The sequence below is a fragment of the Solanum stenotomum genome, chromosome 5 (assembly GCF_019186545.1).
Source record: "Solanum stenotomum isolate F172 chromosome 5, ASM1918654v1, whole genome shotgun sequence".
In the NCBI taxonomy this organism is placed as follows: Eukaryota; Viridiplantae; Streptophyta; class Magnoliopsida; order Solanales; family Solanaceae; genus Solanum; species Solanum stenotomum.
In genome coordinates this window covers 49,383,067-49,403,701 of record NC_064286.1, presented here as the reverse complement: position 1 = coordinate 49,403,701, position 20,635 = coordinate 49,383,067, and the positions used below count along the sequence as shown (strand labels likewise).

Genomic DNA, 20,635 nt, shown 5'->3' with positions numbered 1-20,635 from the left:
TTGTCCCAAACAAAATCTCATTATTTTGGTTTCCTTTATCGAGTTTTTCTTCTCCATAATTGTTAGCCAATGACTGATCCTCTTTACTTGACCTTTCTGGTGTTTTATCCTCATTATGAATAGAGACCCTGCCTGATTTAGTGTTTTCGTCTTCACTTTTTGATATGTTGTCCACCTCAACCAAGTTCGTATCATCAGACGTCATTTTTTACTTGTGTCTCTTCTCCATGTTATCACTCATACGTGCCCCAGGGGAATCAACTTTTGTCTCCTTCTTATGGACTACCTTCTTTACGCCATCCTTCTCTTGAATCTCTTTGTCATCTTGTGTATCTTGTCGTAACATATTAAATTTGTTACCAGTTATGATGCCTACTTTGCTCCAAACCTGTTCATGCGGTTTGTTTCTTCCTCCTCCCCATTTTTTATACTTTTTCTCCATGAACTCTCCCTCTTTCCTGTCTTTTTGTACAACAAGTTCTTTATCTGCAGCTTCACCCCCCTTAGCTTCAAAATTCAACCTCCTATCCTCCTGTGTCTGTCCTTCTTTGTGCCCTGTCTTCTCTTTTGGATATATTCCGGATGTATCACATAACATTGTTCTTCATTATGCCCCTGAATCATGCATGTCTTACAGTATTTTGGGACATAGTCATACTTTATTTTGATCCATTTCTCCATCACCTCCCCACTCTGTTTTCGCATCCCAATCTTAATGCGTTTCGGAAATTCTTTCATCAGATCTACTTCCACTTTCATTCTCGCACAACTAGGCCTGGTTTGATTTCTTGTAGCCATATCTACCTGTAATGGCTTCCCTACTGCTGCAGCTAAGGAGAAAATTGTTTCCTTTCCAAAAATTTTTGGGGGAAGCGAGGGAAAAGAGATCCACGCAATAGCAGTCGTTGTTTCCTCCTCCGGATTGAACATTGGATCCCACTTGAGAGTTCGCATTGGATATGAACCATTTTTGCTGATTAATGTAGAAAGCCGGTTTCGATAATAGGTGTACGTAATCCTCCAAGAGAGTAGCCCTGATTAAAACATGTCTATTGCTTAATAGACTAATATTGCAATCCCATTTAAGTTCACACTGCTTAGGGATCAATCTACGCAGGTCTTGTATATCAGGCCATCCATACGAAAACTTACCAATTACTACATATTCAAGATTCTCGTTTATGATCATCTGATTCACTTCGTCCTGTTCCCATATTACTTGTGGTTCACCATGCAAAAAGGAAATTGGTTTAAGGGGTAAAGCCTTACTATTAGCTTTATAATGTCTCAAAGAGTCAGCATACGTAGGTACTGCCAGTATGCCATCCTCAGGAGGGTGATGGCCCCCAGCCAAGGCGGCCATCGGAAAAGACTAAAAAGTTTAACGGTGGCAAGGTTTAGGGTTTTTTTTATTTCCTTTGGGAATGAATTAATTTATGTTTGTTTTAGAATAAAATAATTCATTAAATAAGTGTAGAATTATATGTATTCCTGATGATTCTTTTTATATGTATTCATTAATAATCTAGAATAAATTTACTTTTAAAAGGTAATAATAACAGGTACTATTAGTATGATTGTAGTTAAAATTCATGTGATATACTATCAATAGTACAATTCTTTTTTCGACGAATTCTCTAGTACATACTAATATGACTGTTGTTGGCAATTCACATTAGAATCTTTGCAGCCCGATTGACTTCCTTGTCCGGCATATCATCATATGTGTTTTTCGTCATCTTTATTTTCTATATATGTCCTAATAAATAAAATAAACAAAAGTAAAATTGAAAATCAGCTTTAAATATAGTTGTAATATCTATTAGTGTCCATTTCTTAGTCGAAGCATAAAAAAAATATACCAATTTACTTGAGAAGAACAAGCGAACGAACAATTAAAGCATGTTTGACCAACCTTTTGAAAGGTCAAGCTTTTCTTTAGCTAAAAAGAAAAATATTTAATTTGTTATAAAGATATGTTTGACCGAGATTTTGGTGTGAGAACAAATATTTTGGAGTACTAGTAGAAACTTTTAAGTAAGAACTGAAAAGATGATGAAATTCAATAAAGACTTTGATTCAATCCTGGTAAAGATTAAAAATCAGTCAATTCTAAACAAAATATACTGAAATGAATGAGATCGAAGAAAATCTTTTTAGCTATCTTTAGGTAAAATATCATGTATTTATATATTAGGAAAATTTCATTAAATAGGTACGAATATTTATTTTTCAATCCAACAACTAAACAAAATGGTTGATTATATGTGGAAAAATATTTGGGATAACTCATTGGGAGATTTTAAACAACAAAAATTATTCCAATCAGATTTTTAATCTCCAACTTAATCAAAGTGAACACACAAAATTAGGATGGGCTAAATACTGAACCCTTAAATATATATATATATATATATATATATATATATATATATATATATGAAGAATCATCATCATCTTCAACACATGATAAAACTTTAAACGAGATGAACAAAGGTGAAAAACAAAGGAAATAATGAGAAATCTCACCTCTAGTAACTTGTTAATGGATGGTATGATTTATATCGATGCTTCAAAGATGAATGTAGGAAGAAGAAGGGAGAATTTTGTTCATTTCAAGATAAAAAGGAGGAGGAAGAAGATGTTGACCGAAAGAACATGAATGGTGTGATGAAGATATATTGAAATTAGATACACAATTTGTGTTTGATTTATAGAAGTTAAAAGGACTAAAAAAGGAATATTAATTAAGGGATGAAATGGATTTTAATAATCTTCTAAATTAGTCAAATGAAATCTTATCTCCTCACTAAAAATATAGTTTCCTCCCTCCAAAAAAAATATATTCAAATTCAAATTACAAGACTGGATATATCTAATTTTTTTGTGTGAACTTATATGATGGTTTTTTTTTTATTTACTATATTTGGAAGCTCTACATATAATATTATAAATTACTATTTTTCCTAAATATAAGATAAGATATTTAACATGGTTGTAGTTAAAATTCGTGTGGTATAGACGTAAACAATCTACATATAGTACGATTCTTTTTTCGATGAATTCAATAACAACAACAATAACATAACAATTGTAATCCACAAGTGATGTTTAGGAGGGTCTAGTCATTAGTGTATTCAGACCCCACCCCTACCTCAAGAAGGTAGAGAGGTTATTTTTCCAAATGGCCCTTAGCTCAATCCAATTCATTTTTTTCTTATTTGACTCCAATGAATTGCACCTTAGTGAATGCATCGCGCCTGGTTCCTTTTTTAGAATGAATGTTATATTTGTGAGGTTTGGGAGGGTATAGTATACTCAGAACTTACCCTTATCTCAAGAAGGTTGATATGTTGTTTTCAAGTGACTCTCGGCTCAAGCAGTGCATATTAAAGCAGTTTAATATATAGCAATCAAACCAGCAAAGGAGTAAATTTGTCAAATTGTCCCTCATGTTGATGAAATTGTATAGTAAAGCTATTTATCTCGTCTTTGTATCAATAATGTCACTCAACATAAATCTTGTCTTCTACAAAGTAATTCCAAGCTAAAAAAACACCTTGCACCAGAAATTTGACATGGAAGGGGGGCCAAGAATCAAATTGAGTGGCCAACAACAACATACTCAGTGAAATTACACGAGTACGATTTAGGGAGGTTGGTGTGTATGCAGCTTTCCCCTACCTGTTGAAGGTAGAGATATGTTATTTCTGATAGACCCTTGACTCAAATAAAGCATATCAAAACAGGTATCAACATGAGTCGCCATTTAAGAAAGTTACAAAACTATCAACTTATTGGACCATTTGATTTTTCTTTCATATGGTCAGATATTGTTTTAATTAGGAACTAACAAGCATTAGTAAACTAATGATATTTATATTAAACAAAAAAAAAAGAGATGATTACAACTGAAAGTCTTTAATCTTTTGTTTACAAAATTCTTTCCAAAGTTCACGTTGAATCATCTTCAAAATCTTCTCCTTGTCTATCTCTATGTAGATAAGTCCACCTACGCTTTTCCCTCTCATATTTTACACATGGATCGTCTTCATAGTGCAGACGGTCCAGCCCTCCCCTCAGGGGCGTTGCCATGTGCATGTTGGACACCCTTCATCGGAAAAACATACCATATATACAAGTAAAATGATACACAAAGTGATTAAATAACATATTTTGGACACTTAATACAATAGGTTGTTGTAGCGTAGCGGTTTTAGACCCCTTTGACGGTTCTAGACGCCTTGAATGAGCTAGTGCTTGCGTGTTCAAATCTCACTAGCAATAATTTTTTTCCCCTTTTTGAAAAGAGCTTTTGTTGTGCAATTTCTGGACACCCTTTTGTAAAATTCCTAGCTCCGCCACTGCCTCCCCTTACAACTTTGTTAAGTTGTGAACCGGAGATGTTTCCCCTTTTTGAAAAGAGCTTTTGTTGTGCAATTTCTAGACACCCTTCATAAAATTCCTAGCTCCGCCACTACCTCCCCTTACAACTTTGCTAAGTTGTGAACCGGAGATGTCCTCAACGATGAATTGTGAGTCCCTTGCCAAAACACAAACATCATCTCTAATCCCAACACCTCCAGGCAATCTAGCAGCTGCATCTCTTACTAAACGGTGAAGAGAAAAATGAGTCGGTCTATTTGTCTTAAGAATATCGTGATGACGAATCCTTTTAATGGTTTGCCACTACGCCTTTTTAGCGAAGCAACAACAGATTTATGACCATTGATAGTTGTATATGAGAAAGCCCTTTCAGGTTCTCTATACCTTAGAGCTTCTTCTCTACGGAAACAAGCTCTTATTTCCTCGCTGTGGGGGTGAATCGTTTCGAGACTATTCACAGCTCTTGATTCCTCTGACCTTTCGCCAAGATTGAATGACGTGCATGATTTATTGTTGGCTTTAATGAACTCAAATCCAATGTAACAGTAACCAACTTCTCAACTATATCAACAAGACTAGAGTTCAATCACAAATCCACAAAGTAAATGCAATAACCGCAAACAACAAAAATCCAAACAGAATCATAGAAATACTAAACATAAGAACTAGGGAATTGATAGACGGTAGAAGGGAGATGAGAAGCTTAGACTTAGATTGGGGATGAGAAATGTAGAAACTGCCTTTTGCACATAATTGACGATCCCTTTGATAGTGATGCCCTGTTCTATTTAACGACAACCAACAGTACCCTCAGCCTGGATCCCAAATTATCCTTTGTGAAGGCTTGGCCTGATTGCTTTTACTCGGCCCAATATCTATTTGTGTGATATCCTTGTTGGTAGGAGTGTACATGACCGGGTTGGTTCGAGTTTTTCAAATATCAAACCAAACCATTTGTGTTGGATTTTTAAATCTATAAACCAAACCAATAAAACTCAAGTTTTTCAACCTCAGGTTTTTTCGGATTTTTTCGGTGTTTTCGGATTTTCGGGTTTTTTCAGTAAAGTATTCATACAAACATATAATTTACTTGTACTTCAAATATTTCTTTAGTGCTACCAAATTACAACTATCTAAGGTGTTTCTTAGGAAAATAACACAAAATATGATATGAGTAATGACACTAAAATATCCAATAAAATAATAATAATAATGAAATCGCGTAAAACAAATATTGCAAATTAACAAGTCATAATGAAAATTATCATAATTTAAAAGTACTAAATCATGCTAAAATAAGTTTAATAAGTATTAGTTACATGACTAAATATTAAAGGAAATTAAAATTAGATTATGTATTTGAATTGTCTAAACCAAAATAAAACAAAAGAACAACTATTCAATATTATTGTCATTCTTAGTGTTGAATTGATTTTCTTTTTGCATTAGTATTAATTTGATTTTGATTTAAGCTTTATTATAATTATCAACATATGTGGACTATAATCTTTATTGAACCATTCAGAATTCTAAGTTTCAAATTTGAAATAATATATTAAAAGATAAAAACTATGAAAAAGTATAAGAAATATTTAAAAATTATATCAAAGAAAATATTTTTATGTATAAAATAAAAAGTTTAAATTATATATATAATGTCGGATTGGTTTGGTCTCGGGTTGGTTTTTTTTAGTTAAAACCAAATCAACCCAAATATAGTCGGGTTTTTTTTTCAATACCAAATCAATCACTAGTCGGGTTTTTTTTCTCGTTTTTCGGTTTGGTTTTGTACACCCCTACTTGTTGGTATCCTTATTGGGCTGGGGCTGATTCACAACATTGGCCATTTGCATTAGAATCTTTGCTGCACGATTCACTTCCTTGTACGGCATATCATCAGATGTGTTTTCTGTCATCTTTGTAAGGAGTAAAGTGTTTGATCAAAGTTTTTGGTGTAGAAACAAGTACTTTTCAGATAGACAGTGTGTGTTTGATTTATAGACTATGGAGATAGAAGTTAAAAGGGCTAAAAAGGTATATTGATTAAGAGATAAATGGATTTTAATAATTTTCTAATTTAGTCAATCTAATCTCCTCACTAAAAAGGTATATTAATTAGGAGATAAATGTATTTAATAATTTTCTAAGTTAGTCATATAATCTCTTCCCTCAAAATATTTCTTCTACCCTCCAAAAAAAAAAAATTCAAATTCAAATTACAAGACTTGATGTATCTAATTTTTCGTGTGAACTTATATGATGATTTACTATATTTAGAAGCTATATATATAAGTTTATAGATCACTATTTTTCCCTAGTATAATGAAACATCTTTAATACAATTGTAGTTAAAATTTGTGTGGTATACAATATTTTTCATCTTCATTTCTCCTTTATCTCATCTACTGGAGGCAACTTCTTAAGATCGTATAGAAAGGGAAAAGTCTTAAAAGGCACTGTAATATTGAATGATGAAGTTCTGCACCAAATGATCTCAGTTTATGTAGCTTATGTATGCAATATGATCTCTTGTGGTTTCCCATGCTAACAGTCGAAAAGACCTGACGTTCTCAGCTGAACTCCATCTCTTGCGAACTTATTTTGGTCCAGCAAAAAGGAAAAAAAATCCAAGCATCGATTGATCAATTAGACTTGCACAATGCATCTAACTCTGTACTTGGAGATCAAAGCCACAAGCAATACATCAAAGATGACTTTTAGTGGCAATTATTAACAATAATAGCTTAATTGCTGCTAAATATGTTTCTTTAGTGGCAATTATATTTTAGCACTATTTGTAAATGCGGCAAAAGCCTATAGCAAAATTGGATCAATGACAATTAACTAATATTGGTAAAGGGTTTAGCACTCTTTGTTGATGTGCATAGTTATTGACGTTAAAAACTGTTTTTATTGTAGTGAGGGAAGTCTTTTAGCTGAGAGTGTTGGCGTGTTTCTATTGGAATAAGCATCATTCATGAGTCATGACCCCATTGTCCTGTTTCTTTATGAACCAGGACAATTAGTGCTTCAGGTGCCGCTAACACTGTACTTCCGAGCTTGATTCGACTAGTGCTTGTATAGTGCTCAAGGTCATGCGAAATTCAGGTCAAGGGGGAGATTTGTTAGGTATTAATTGTCCTGAGTTTCTTACCATAAATAGGTTTTTCTTTTAGGAAAATGTTTAAAATTTGACTAGTCTTAGCGTTTTGATTATGGGGGAGAATTTGTGAACCTCCTTGTATTTCAAGTGAATTGGTTGAGGTTATTTCTCTCTATATTTTGTACTTTCATATTTATAGTGGATTGCTCATCTCCTTTGTGAATGTAGGTCGGTAGACCGAACCATGTTAAATCTTTGTGTCTTTGGGTATATTTCTCGTTTGTCTTCTTACTCATGATCTTTCAAGGTTTGCTTTGCTAGGTTCTACATGACATTTGCTTATTTCGGTCCTAACAAATTTCTCAAATTGTCACTCATGTTGATGAAATTGTGTAGTGAAGCCATTTATGTCGCCTTAATATCAATAAAATCACTCAACCTAAATCTTGTCTGCTACAAAAAAACTCCAACCGAAAAAACAACCTTCTTGCACTGGAAATCTGACATGGAAGGGGCCCGGGAACAGCATGAGTGGGCCAGCAACAACACACCTAGACCCAGTGAAATCCCACAAGTAGGATCTAGGGAGATTGGTGTGCACGTAGCTTACCCCTACTTTTTGAAGGTACGTAGAAATAGTATTTCTGATAGACCCTCGGCTCAAATAAAGAATATCAAAACAGGTATCAACCTGAGTGGCCATTTGAGAAAGTTACAGAATTCTCAACTTATTGGACCATTCGATTTTAGGAACTAACAAGCATTAGTAAATCAACAAGCACATCTTTTTCTGAACTAATGATATTTATATTAAACAGAAAAATATCCAGAAAGATGCAGTAATACAGAGACATGATTAAATTTTACAGCTGAAAGTCTTTAATCTTTAGTTTACAAAATTCATTTAAGAGTTTATGTCGAATCATCTTCAAAATCTTCTACCTTTCTATCTCCATGTAGATAAGTCCACCGATGCCTTCCCCTCTCATATTTTACGCACGGATCGTCTTCATAATGCAGACGGTCCAACCCTCCCTTTACAGCTTTTCTAAGTTGTGAATCGGAGATGTCCTCAACGATGAATTGTGAGTCCCTTGCCAAAACACAAACATCATCTCTAGTCCCAACTCCTCCAGGCAATCTAGCCGCTGCATCTCTTACCAAACAATGGAGTGTGAAAAAAGGTGGTCTATTCCTCTTAAGAATATCATAATGACAAATCCTTTTGAATAGTTTGCCTCCACGCCTTTTTAGCGGAGCAACAACAGACTTCTTTCCGTCAACAGCTGTATATGAGAAAGCCTTGTCAGGTTGTGTGTACCTTAGAGCTTCTTCCCTACGGAAACAAGCTCTTATTTCCTCGCTACAGGGGTGAATCGTTTCAAGACTATTCATAGCTCTTGATTCCTCCGACCATTCGTCAAGATTGAATGACGTGCATGATCTGTTGTTGACTATTTGCATTAGAATCTTTGCAGCCCGATTGACTTCCTTCTCCGGCATATCATCAGATGTGTTTTTTGTCATCTTTATTTTCTATATATGTCCTAATAAAATAAACAAAAGTAACATTGAAAATCAGCTTAATTTAAAAATATAATTGTAATATCTAATAGTTTCCAACTTCTCAATGCACCTCAATTTCTTAGTCGAAGCATAAAAAAATATACCAATGTAGTTGAGAAGAAGAAGCGAGCGAAAAGTGTGTAACTTTTTGCTGGAAGATATACTATGCACATCCAATCATAGATGTAATTATATTTTTTTAAAAGCGAGCGAAAAGTTAAAGCATGTTTGACCAACCTTCTGAAAGGTCAAACTTTTCTTTATCTAAAAAGAAAAATATTTAACTTGTTATAAATATGTGTTTGACCATGATTTTGGTGTAAAAACAAATATTTTGGAGTACTAGTAGAAACTTTTCAGTAGAACTGAAATAATTATAAAATTCAATAAAGACTTTGATTCAATCCTGGTAAGACAAAATCAGTCAATTCTAAACAAAATATACTGAAAGAGATGAGATGGAATTAAATCTTTTTAGCTATTTTTAGGTAAAATATCATGTATTTATATATTAGGAAAAATTTATTAAATATGCATGAATATTTAATTTTCAATCCAACAACTAAAACAAATAACGGTTTCCATGATATATTAACAAAATGGTTGATTATATGTGGAAAAATATTTGGGATAACTCGTTGGGAGATTTTAAACAACAAAAAATATTAATTCCAATCAGATTCTTAATCAAAGTGAACACAAAAAATTGGGATGGGATAAATAGTACTGAACCCTTAAATACATATATGAAGAATCATCATCATCGATCTTCAACACATGATAAAACTTTGGCATAATACATATATTAGACCCTAAACTTGGCTTCAAATTTTAAGTTTGACCTCCAACTTTCACAGTGCACAAATAGACACTTTAACTATCCAGAATTTTAATAAATAAACCCGCGATTTTTGGACCAAAGTGCGTGAAATGCAAACGCTTCCACGTGTATTAGTGAGCCAATCAATGACTGTCAACTAATTTAACATTTTACATGTCAATTTTAGAACTAAAAAATAAATTAATTAATTTCAATTAATAAAGAAGGGTTAAAACATTCCATCTGTTCATTTCACGTACACAATTCAAAATCATCTCAAAGTGAAAGTGAAAACCCTAGGTCAGCAAGTGAATCAAAATTTGGGAATCAAAGGGGGAAAATCGTTCAAGATTTTTAGGGAAGTTGATGTTCATCTGTTCAGGTATGCCTAAATTTGCCCTTTTGAAAGTTTATCTTTGATACAAAGTTGAATCTTTTTATCACCATTAATGTAAAATAGTTATTTTCTTACAGCTTTATACATATGGGTCATATTATAGCTATTTTTCACCATGGAGGTCGCATTTATAAAGGTCAATATGTGTCGAAATTGGGAAACATCGTATTTAGCATAGATAAGGACCACTTCTCTTTGACCGAACTGAAATCGTATGCAAAAGACATTGGATATGATGAAGTTGATGCTTTTTTTACTGAAGACCCTATTACCCATAATTTTGTCAAGATAGAAAGTGACAGCCAACTATATAACTTTGTTAAAGATTTGTGGAGTGGGTCATTTTTTAAGTTGTTTTTGAAGCATGTGACTGTTAAAAAGGGGGGGTCCACTGCTACACCTACTTTGGGACCATTTTCTGTTGAAAATAATAATCAAGAATTGGGAAATTGCTCTAGGGTTTCACACACTGAACATGGTATAAATGGGGAAGGTGAAGTTGAACAACCATTAGATGAAGAAAATGATGATTCTCTTAACTTTGAAGAGGATAACTTAGATGATGTTCCAGATCAGGATGATAGTGAAGTTGATGAAGAATTGAGAGCTTTTAGAGAAAAACTTAGGGAAGACAAAAAAAATGAAGCTGCAAAGCAAAAAAAGAGAACTAAAAAACTCTTAAAGGATCAAGGTGTTGAGCTTGGAGAAGTTGGCATAGATAAGGGATTTGAGAATATCTTCACCAATAAGGCAGCCAAATTTAATGGGAAATTGGGAGGTGATGAAGTGTTTATTGATTCATCAGATGAACCAAGTGAAGATAGTGATGAGGAGCTAGATGTTCTAGCATAACCAGGTGTTGATTCACCTTCAAGAAGAAAAAGCAACAAATTGAGGTATGATTCTTCTTCATCCGTTTCTTTCTTTGAGTTGGGTATGATATTTGAGAGTGTAACTCAATTTAGAAAGGCTGTTGTTGATTATGCTGTTCAACATAAGGTTCAGTTAAGGCTTAAGCCCAATGAACCTCATAGAGTTAGGGTAAAATGTGAAGGGAAGTGTAAATGGGAAATCTTTGCAAGCTTGGATAAAGATTCTAGAAATTTTTTTGTGAAGAAATACTATCCTGCTCATAGATGTATTTCAAAGAATAAGAACAGGTTGTGCACAGCCAAATATGTGGAAATGAGGATGAGGGATAGAATAATATCTCAACCTTACATGAGAGTTCATAAGCTTCAAGAGACACTAAAAAAAGAATGGGGCTTAAAAGTGGGAAGATCAATATGTTTCAGGGCAAAAATGAATGTTATTGCCAAGTTCTTGGGTGATTGGAAGCTTGAGTTTTTAAGGTTGTTAGACTATGCTGACATGATTAAGAGTACAAATCCTGGGAGTTCTTGTTGGGTTAGAACTGATAATGAAACAGTCCATGGCTTACACTTGTTCAAATATTTCTATGTTTGCTTTGCTGCATTGAAAAATGGATGGCTGGAAGGTTGTAGGAAGATTATAGGATTGGATGGATGCTTTCTGAAGGGTGCTTGTAGAAGAGAATTATTAGTGGCTGTTGGAAAAAATGGAAACAATCAAATGTATCCAATAGCTTGGGCAGTGGTTGATCAAGAAACTAAACACTCTTGGAGTTGGTTCTTAAGCTATCTCATTGAAGACTTGCAACTTGGTGATGGAAGTGGCATAACAGTCATGTCTGACATGCAAAAGGTATTTATTCTGCCTTTGTTTATTTATTACAGCTTACTGTCTTGTGTTACTGCCCTGTGTTACTGTCCTGTATTACTGCCCTGTGTTACTGTTTTGTGTTACTACCCTGTGTTACTGCAAAAGATTTAACATCATGAAGACATGATTAATTTTGTCAACTGTTTTTGCAATCAGTCATTTGCGCAGGATTGACATTCTGTTTTTGGTGCAATTGGTCTGTATGGGAATGATGTTGCAAACTCACAATTTTATCATGTAGAATGACTTTATGTCACTGTATAGGGATAATTAAGTATGATGAGCTGATTCACAAGCTCTTTGAATTGCAAATCACAAGTTTAGAACCTAGTAAGCTCAAAATGGCTAAAATCTAGAAATCATAAATTTCAAATCTTAAATTGATCCTTACTATCAAATACATAAATGTATCATTCTTTTATCATATAAAATGAGATTGAATAAACAATAGATTCTAAGATATGATATTTCACCTAAGCTTGCCTATGAAATTGATTAGAATTGTGTTTGTTTGACATTGAAAAAAATTACATGCATGCTTTGGATTAAATCATGTTTTATTTCATTCTATTTTTTGCATCTTGATCTTGTGCTATTTGTTTGTGGGTAGTTTGTTGAATCACTTTGTAATAAAAAGTTGCAAAATATTCTGTCTAAAAGGTTGCAAAACATGTAGCTATTCACTTAGTGTGTGAAGTAAGTGAAGTGTGCCTTAAAGTTATTGATTTAATATTTCTTAGGGTCTTGAGGTAGCAGTTGAAGTCTTACTTCCTAATGCTGAAAGAAGAATGTGTTCAAGACATATTTGGGCAAATTGGCAAAAAAGATGGAGAGGTGAGGAAAGGAGAAAAGCATTTTGGAGGTGTGCCAAAGCTAGCTTTGAGGTTAAATTGAGAGATGAATTTGAATATTTGGGAAAATTGGGTGATAGAATATGTGAGGCATTGCTTGGATATAACAAAGAATATTGGTGTAGAGCTTTATTTAGTGAAAGATCAAAGTGTGATGTGGTGGAAAATAATGTGTGAAACATTTAATTCATGGATTGTTGGTCCTAGACATAAATCTGTGATTAGTATGCTTGAAGATATTAGACATAAAATGATGGATAGGCATGGAGATATGATTAAGTTTGTAGATACTTGGATCGGTGACATTTCACCTATGGCAAGATTGATTTTAGAAGAAAACAAAGAGATTGGTAGGACACTAAGGGTGAATTGGAATCATGACATTGGATTTGAAATTCAAGAAGGAGAGTATAGACACATAATTGACATGACTAGAAAGACATGTAGTTGTAGGTTGTGGCAGTTGAGGGGCATACCTTGCCAACATGCAGTTTGTGCCTTATATCACATTAGGCAAGAACCAGAAGATTATGTGGAACATTGGTACAAAAAAGATGCATTCCTAAGAGCTTATAAGTACTTCTTACAACCCATCTCTAATATGATAATGTGGCCTGACACCAATAACCCACTAGTTGAGCCTCCTGAAGTGAAGCTGATGCCTGGAAGACCAGGTAGATGTAGAAGAAAAGATAAAGATGAACCGAGAAAAAAGAAGTGGGGGAAAGCATCAAAGAATGGAGTGAAGGTGTCATATTCCAAATGCCATCAAGTTGGGCATAACAAAAGAACTTGTAAATCAATGGTAAGAATTTCTGTATTACTTGTAAGTTTTAATTAGTTTTATACTTCTAATTTTGTGTCTTTATAGCCCTCTCAACAGCCCACACAACAGCCTGCAAGGCCTTTTCAACAACCACCAGTGAGGCAGCCTTCACAACCACCATTGAGGCAGCCTAGCACTAGAAATGCCTCTTCTTTATGTGCAGATACTTCAAAGGTTAAAGGAAGGAAAAAAAAGAAGCCAACTGCAAGGGCAACATCTTCTTCAGTTGGAATGTCACCACCGTCTTCAGTTGGAATGCCACCAGCTCCTTCAGTTGGAAGAAAAAGAACAAGAGATGTGGGATTTGGTGTTTACACAGACATACAAACTGGAAGACAAGTGATTAACGTATGTATATTGCCTTCTTTAATTTATTTTCTCACATCTTTATTTAGGTATACTAAATAATGCCCTATGAATTATGTAGCCAGGAAGATCAAGTGAAAGGGTTATCTCAAGTGGAACAGAGATAGCATTTAAAGATGCATCACAAACAAATGTTGATCTTGGATTCAAGCCACGTGGTTTGAAATGGAAAGGAAAAGATGCAATGACTAGAAATTAACTTCAACAATTGTCAAAGAAAAAGGTGCAAAGCAAATCCAAGGGCAAGTGGGTTCCATAAGAGTTTAAAGTGTTAAATGATGTGTATAAATGTTGATCTAGGAGGTCTTTGTTTTTGTTTATTTTGATAAATGTTTGTAAAGGCATACTCCAATTACTAATCATTTTGATGTATTTTGGGTTATTTTGATGTATGTTTGCATAGACAAATCTTTGGAGGGTATTTAGTTGTCCTAGTTTAATGGATATTAAGTTATGTTTTGTGAAGTCTTTTGGTGTTTGTTATGATTGATGTTAGGCTGCCTTGATGCTAGGTGTTTACTATGTATGAACGTGTGTGAATCATGCTAGTATGAAAGTGTATGAATCATGCTAAGTAATGTCCTTGTAAGTTGTAAAAGTGATGAATATTAAAATTAATGTTGAGAGACAAACTGCTGCCAACTCTAAAATAGTGCATTTCACATCCATTATTTTGATTGCTTACAATAGATAGTGGTAGCCACTAACCCATAAAGAAAACTACTTTACGAACAAAACGATTCTGGCATAACTTTTTCAACCAATCTACATAACATTTACTACATAAAGAATTCTCTATAAATCCAAGATAGTATCACAATGATCAACAAAACTCGATATTTCCTCCTAATCTTTTCCTTTTCTTCATCATGTTTTTTTATCCTCTTTTGTAATCCCGAAATAGCAATTCTAGCGTGTTCAGTATAATCAAGTTCACACCACCTAAAAAATTTGCATCCAACCTGTTTAAGAAGAACAAATTCACTATCAAAATTGAATCTTGAGAACTAAAATTTAAACCAAAAAAGATGTTTTAAATGAAACCATACCCGACCATCTTCACATCCAAGAAACCAACGACCTGGATTGTTTGCAGACCAAGAAATCTTCATTATAGCTCTTTTTCCACAATGACAAAAAAAATTAGAATCCATTTGCACTAAATATGAGCACAAATCGTTTTAAAGAGAGGAAAAAACTTGGTTTGAAAGAGGAGGAAAAGAGAAATGAGATTTTGATTTGGAAATATAAAGAAATATATATAAAAGGGATTCATTAAGGGTAGGATTGTCATTTCAGCATTTTTTTACCATTGTGGGCCTCGAAAATAACTCCCAACTCGCGCAGAATTCGTGCATATCACGCATTTTGCCAGGTAGGACTCGCGTGTTTATCTATTAAAAGGTTGGATAGTTAAAGTGCCTATTTGTGCACTTTGAAAGTTGAAGGTCAAAGTTAAAATTTGAAGCCAAGTTTAGGGTCCAATATATGTATTATGCCTAAAACTTTAAACGCGACGAACAAAAGTGAAAAACAAAGAAAATAATGAGAAATCTCACCTCTAGTAACTTGTTAATGGATGGTATGATTTATATCGATGCTTCAAAGCTGAATGTAGGAAGAAGAGAGAGTTTTGTTCATTTCAAGGTAAAAAGGAGGAGGAGGAAGAATTACATTTTATCCCTCTTTGTAAATGCCACAAAAGACTATAGCAACATTGGATCAATGACAATTAACTAATGTTGGCAAAGGGTTTAGCACTCTTCGTTGATGTACATATTTATTGACGCTAAAAACTTTTTTTAGCTGAGAGCGCAGGCTTGTTTCTATTGGAATAGGCATCATTCATGACCCCATTTTTTTAAAAAAAATTATGACCGTATGATGGTGAAACCTCTATATTGATGAATAAAATTACAAAGCTAAGGGGAGCTTAAGCTCAACCATTGTTCCAATAGCTGCTTCACAAAAACTAAGGTTCTGACAAAAACTATACAAGTTTTGCAAAATTTTACAAGTCTAGAGTGACTCCATTGTCCTGTTTCTTTATGAACCAGGAAAATTAGTGCTTCAGGTGCTGCTAACTCTGTACTCAGAGCTTGATTCGACTAGTGTTTATACAGTGGTAAAGGTCATGCGAAACAGCAAAAGATAGCTCAAAACGAAAATTCACTAGCCTTGGGGTAAATTTCTCAAATCGTCACTCAAGTTGATAAAATTGTGTAGTAAATCCATTTATCTCACATTTATATCAGTAAATCACTCAACATAAATCTTATCTCCTACAAAAAAAACTCCAACCGAAAAAAAAAACCCATCTTTTTGCACCGAAAACCAGACATGGAAGGGGGTCCCAGGAATCAACTTGAGTGGCCAGACATGTAGGATCTAGGGAGGTTGGTGTGTACGCAGCTTTCCCCTAACTTTTGAAGGTAAAGATATTATTTCTNTGGCATAACTTTTTCAACCAATCTACATAACATTTACTACATAAAGAACTCTCTATAAATCCAAGATAGTATCACAATGATCAACAAAACTCGATATTTCCTCCTAATCTTTTCCTTTTCTTCATCATGTTTTTTTATCCTCTTTTGTAATCCCGAAATAGCAATTCTAGCGTGTTCAGTATAATCAAGTTCACACCACCTAAAAAATTTGCATCCAACCTGTTTAAGAAGAACAAATTCACTATCAAAATTGAATCTTGAGAACTAAAATTTAAACCAAAAAAGATGTTTTAAATGAAACCATACCCGACCATCTTCACATCCAAGAAACCAACGACCTGGATTGTTTGCAGACCAAGAAATCTTCATTATAGCTCTTTTTCCACAATGACAAAAAAAATTAGAATCCATTTGCACTAAATATGAGCACAAATCGTTTTAAAGAGAGGAAAAAACTTGGTTTGAAAGAGGAGGAAAAGAGAAATGAGATTTTGATTTGGAAATATAAAGAAATATATATAAAAGGGATTCATTAAGGGTAGGATTGTCATTTCAGCATTTTTTTACCGTTGTGGGCCTCGAAAATAACTCCCAACTCGCGCAGAATTCGTGCATATCACGCATTTTGCCAGGTAGGACTCGCGGGTTTATTTATTAAAAGTCTGGATAGTTAAAGTGTCTATTTGTGCACTGTGAAAGTTGGAGGTCAAACTTAAAATTTGAAGCCAAGTTTAGGGGCTAATATATGTATTATGCCATTTGTTATTGTTGCAACGAAAATTCAATTGACTTGTAATATAAACTTATGGTTAGTTTTGATAGTTTTTAAAAACTTATGGGTATAAATTATTATTTTTTAAAAGTGAAATATATTTCCCAAATACTATGGCCAAACACATGGTGAAATTTTCACCCAAATAATATTTGCCAAGAATATTTAGAAATTTATGGCCAAACGCTAATTTAATGTCCTGTCATATACTAATGTGACCCCTCAACTTCTTCCTTAACTATATATGTAATTGCAAAATACACATAGAGATAAAGTTCAAGCAGTTGGACAATGTCTATTTGTCCAGATCTCTTTTAATGGCAAGTAAATAGTATGTATAACTTATAAATTTGTTGTTCATATTTTTTGCATGTAGATATTACTTAGTTAATATTTTAGATTATTGTCTTTTCCTATTAGGGTCTTTCTAATATTTCATTTTTTTAATAGGGAAAGCATGACAAAAAGCTATATTATTAGAATAACAATATTAATTATATGTAGATTGTGACAAAGGATTGTTGGAGTTGATACTTCCACTATATTGCCATACGTTAATATCAAGTTCTCTATGCTCTCTTCTCTTGTCTCTTTTTATTTGTTTTTTTTTTTAATGTTTATGTTTCTTGTTTGTTGTTATTGTATAACTTTTTATTGTTTTATGGTTATTAATATTGAGAATTTACATTGGTTAGTTGTTTTGTATACATTAATCTAACATGTGGTATTTTAGTATCCTCATTCGAATATTGTATTTGTACAATAATTAGTTATTTTTACAATTTATGCACTTTTAGTCAATTTTATAATTAAGGGTGTATTCTTTTTATTAGGAAGATATATGTACTTTCTATCGTAAAAATGGTGGATACTTTTTTAGTAAATACCAATAGATTTGAAGGTGGATAAATTCTGTCATTTACAATACAAAAATTATATGAAATATTTTGGAATAAACGTGCAACGCATGTTTTCAGAACTACTGATTAAAAATGAAAAGAATTAACAAAAAAGCAAAATGAAGTAAACGGAAATAAAAAGCTTCAAAGGGAAAAGAATAGCTTACATCAGTTGAAGAGCCATTCGTTTTAATCATCACATGCATTCATCATCGATGTCTATGGTGAGAAATTGAGCAATATTTGGCCAGTATTCCCCCTTGTCAAATTCTAGTAGTGGTGAGAGCAATGAGCATTTGGAAATAGCTAGTTTAGAGAGGGAAGAGGGCATCCCTTTTACTGGAAGAGATTGGAGCTTAGGGCAATGGATGATGGTCAGCTGAGAGAGGGAGGAGGGCAGTGCTGATTCAGGAAGTGATTGGAGATTAGGGAAATTCCTGATTTGTAGACTTTGAAGCGAAGTGAGGTGCGAAAACTGGCCTTGTTCCAGCATTGACTGAATTTGAGGTAAATTACCCTCAATACGTAGATATTGAAGAGAGGTGAGGCTTTTGAGATGTTGGCTGCTTAATGTTTTCAGATAGTATACCTGAAGTGTTTGAATAGAGGAAGGCAACTCCCAATCCTCACCACCAACAATCTCTTCGTCACTCCCATCATGGTAGATGATTAACTCTGTGAGACAGGGGAGTCTCTGTAAACGCCACTCCTTTCGGCCATTCACCAGTTTCTTGCAACCAACGATATAAAGGAGTTCTAAATTGAAGGGCAATCCTCCTTCAGGAAAGGACTCTATTTCTCGACAAGCAATCAGTTGCAGTTCCTTAAGAGATGGAAGGAGTTCCTGCATACGTTCTGGCAGCCACTTCACCTTATTACAGCCATGAATAGTCAGTGACGACATCTGGGTCCCCCCACATGCCACCGAAAGTATTTCAACATTCTGACATTCCAAAATAAGATTTTCAGTGGCAGTAGGAATCAAAAAACTAGTAAGGTTGTGGCAATTAGATACTTTCAATCTGCGTGCTCTTGGGAGCAACTCAGGTGATATATCATCTATACAATCACATTTTTGCAGTGTCAATTCCTCGAGAAACATACTCATCTCACCAACTGGCGGATCCAATTTCAATTTCTGGCAACCAGATATCCTTATTCTCTTCAAGGTAGTGGGCAGTATGCTAAAAGGAAAGAAGGCAACAGAGTTACAATTCCTAATATCTAATTCAACAATCTGCTTCATTCCCTCAATTTGGGATCTAAACAGTTGAGCATCATCAAAAACAACTCCAACCTTTGGACAACCAATAACTTTAAAACTTTTTAAACATGAAAGTTGGATGGGTGTCTCCAAACTGACTTCAGGGCAATTTTTAATTTCAAGCCTCTCAAGTATAGGGAACTCTCCACTTCCTAGTACGTGCCATTGCTTCCACTCCGGCATATCTTCAAATATAAGTTCCTCAAGACAGTTAAAAGGCTTTTTAGAGGACAAATTGCCATAGAATTCTTCCGTCACCTCTGTTATTCCATGCATCCCTCTAATGGAAAGGATTTTCAAACAAGGAAGCCGTCCTAGTGCTGGCAAGGAAAAACAGTTTTTGCAGTTATCAATAGACAACTGTTCTAGCTTAAGAAACAAAGGATCAGCTAGCCAATTCGGAAATGTTGTCCCTCTATATCCGATGATTTTGACTTCTTTTATGTTTTTATGTGGGCGTAGCTCATCAAGTATGTCTCTTTCAGTTTGTGAATTGTCGGCACTACTACTTTCACTCCACTCCAATGATAACTTGTCAACATGATTCTTCTCCCTTATCTTTGCCTTCACAGCTTCCCTTCTATCAACCACATTTTGCAACTCTACAACTGATAGAGATCCGTACAAGTTCTGTACTTCACCCAAATCTTCCATTCTCAAACCACCTACAAGAAACTTGGCTCCCACTAACACTTGGAGGCTTTTCAATTTGCTCAGATGTAGACGCATCTTCAAGCAATTAGTGTTGCTTATGTCAAGATAATGCAAGTTAATCAACTTCTCCATCTGAAGCGGTAGCTCCTCAAGATAATCACAACATGACAGGAGAAGTGTCTCTAAGTTATACAATCCACAAATGGAATCAGGCAACTTTTCAATCCATGTCTTAGAAAGGTCCAAAAATCTGAGGAGCTTTAATTTGATAAACAAGTCATTTGGCAAATCCTTAATCCTGTAATGAGACAATGATAATGCCCTTAAGGATTTTAGTCTTGGCAGTATGTTTTGCTGGACCCTCTTGCTTAGAGGGTAATTACATTTCACATCAATATATGCCGGAAGCAATGTCCTCAGCTGCTCCAATTTGTAGAGGGGTGTCAATTTCTCAAACTCACCACTATATCCCATCGAATAAGACAAGTGCCGACTTTTTCCCAATATGTGAGATCCTTGGCTCTCTTCCAACCTGATA

General features: G+C 34.2%; 3 protein-coding genes and 1 pseudogene across 3 annotated transcripts; 1 reads left to right on the top strand and 3 right to left on the bottom strand.

The window, feature by feature from the left end:
* Positions 1-3,954: 3,954 nt before the first annotated feature.
* Positions 3,955-6,278, bottom strand: LOC125866314 (uncharacterized; annotated as a pseudogene).
* A 2,123-nt stretch (positions 6,279-8,401) lies between these two features.
* LOC125866334 (uncharacterized) lies at positions 8,402-8,992 on the bottom strand. The gene has a single exon (XM_049546684.1). The coding sequence runs from the start codon at positions 8,990-8,992 to the stop codon at positions 8,402-8,404; it is 591 nt and encodes a 196-aa protein (XP_049402641.1).
* A 2,216-nt stretch (positions 8,993-11,208) lies between these two features.
* LOC125864104 (uncharacterized) lies at positions 11,209-13,043 on the top strand. Its single transcript, XM_049544035.1, has 2 exons — positions 11,209-11,997; positions 12,756-13,043. Exons 1-2 carry the CDS (start codon positions 11,209-11,211, stop codon positions 13,041-13,043), a joined length of 1,077 nt encoding a protein of 358 aa, XP_049399992.1.
* A 5,332-nt stretch (positions 13,044-18,375) lies between these two features.
* On the bottom strand, positions 18,376-20,591 carry LOC125865526 (putative disease resistance protein At3g14460). Its single transcript, XM_049545721.1, has one exon. The coding sequence runs from the start codon at positions 20,569-20,571 to the stop codon at positions 18,376-18,378; it is 2,196 nt and encodes a 731-aa protein (XP_049401678.1). The 5' UTR covers positions 20,572-20,591.
* Positions 20,592-20,635: the final 44 nt, after the last annotated feature.

What these genes read in the sequence shown, in the direction of transcription:
- LOC125866334 (XM_049546684.1), bottom strand. Translation starts at nt 8,992, where the DNA reads ATGCCGGAGAAGGAAGTCAATCGGGCTGCAAAGATTCTAATGCAAATA.
- LOC125864104 (XM_049544035.1), top strand. Translation starts at nt 11,209, where the DNA reads ATGATATTTGAGAGTGTAACTCAATTTAGAAAGGCTGTTGTTGATTAT. An exon ending in TCATGTCTGACATGCAAAAG is followed by an intron (nt 11,998 to 12,755) that starts GTATTTATTCTG and finishes AATATTTCTTAG; the next exon opens with GGTCTTGAGGTAGCAGTTGA.
- LOC125865526 (XM_049545721.1), bottom strand. Translation starts at nt 20,571, where the DNA reads ATGGGATATAGTGGTGAGTTTGAGAAATTGACACCCCTCTACAAATTG.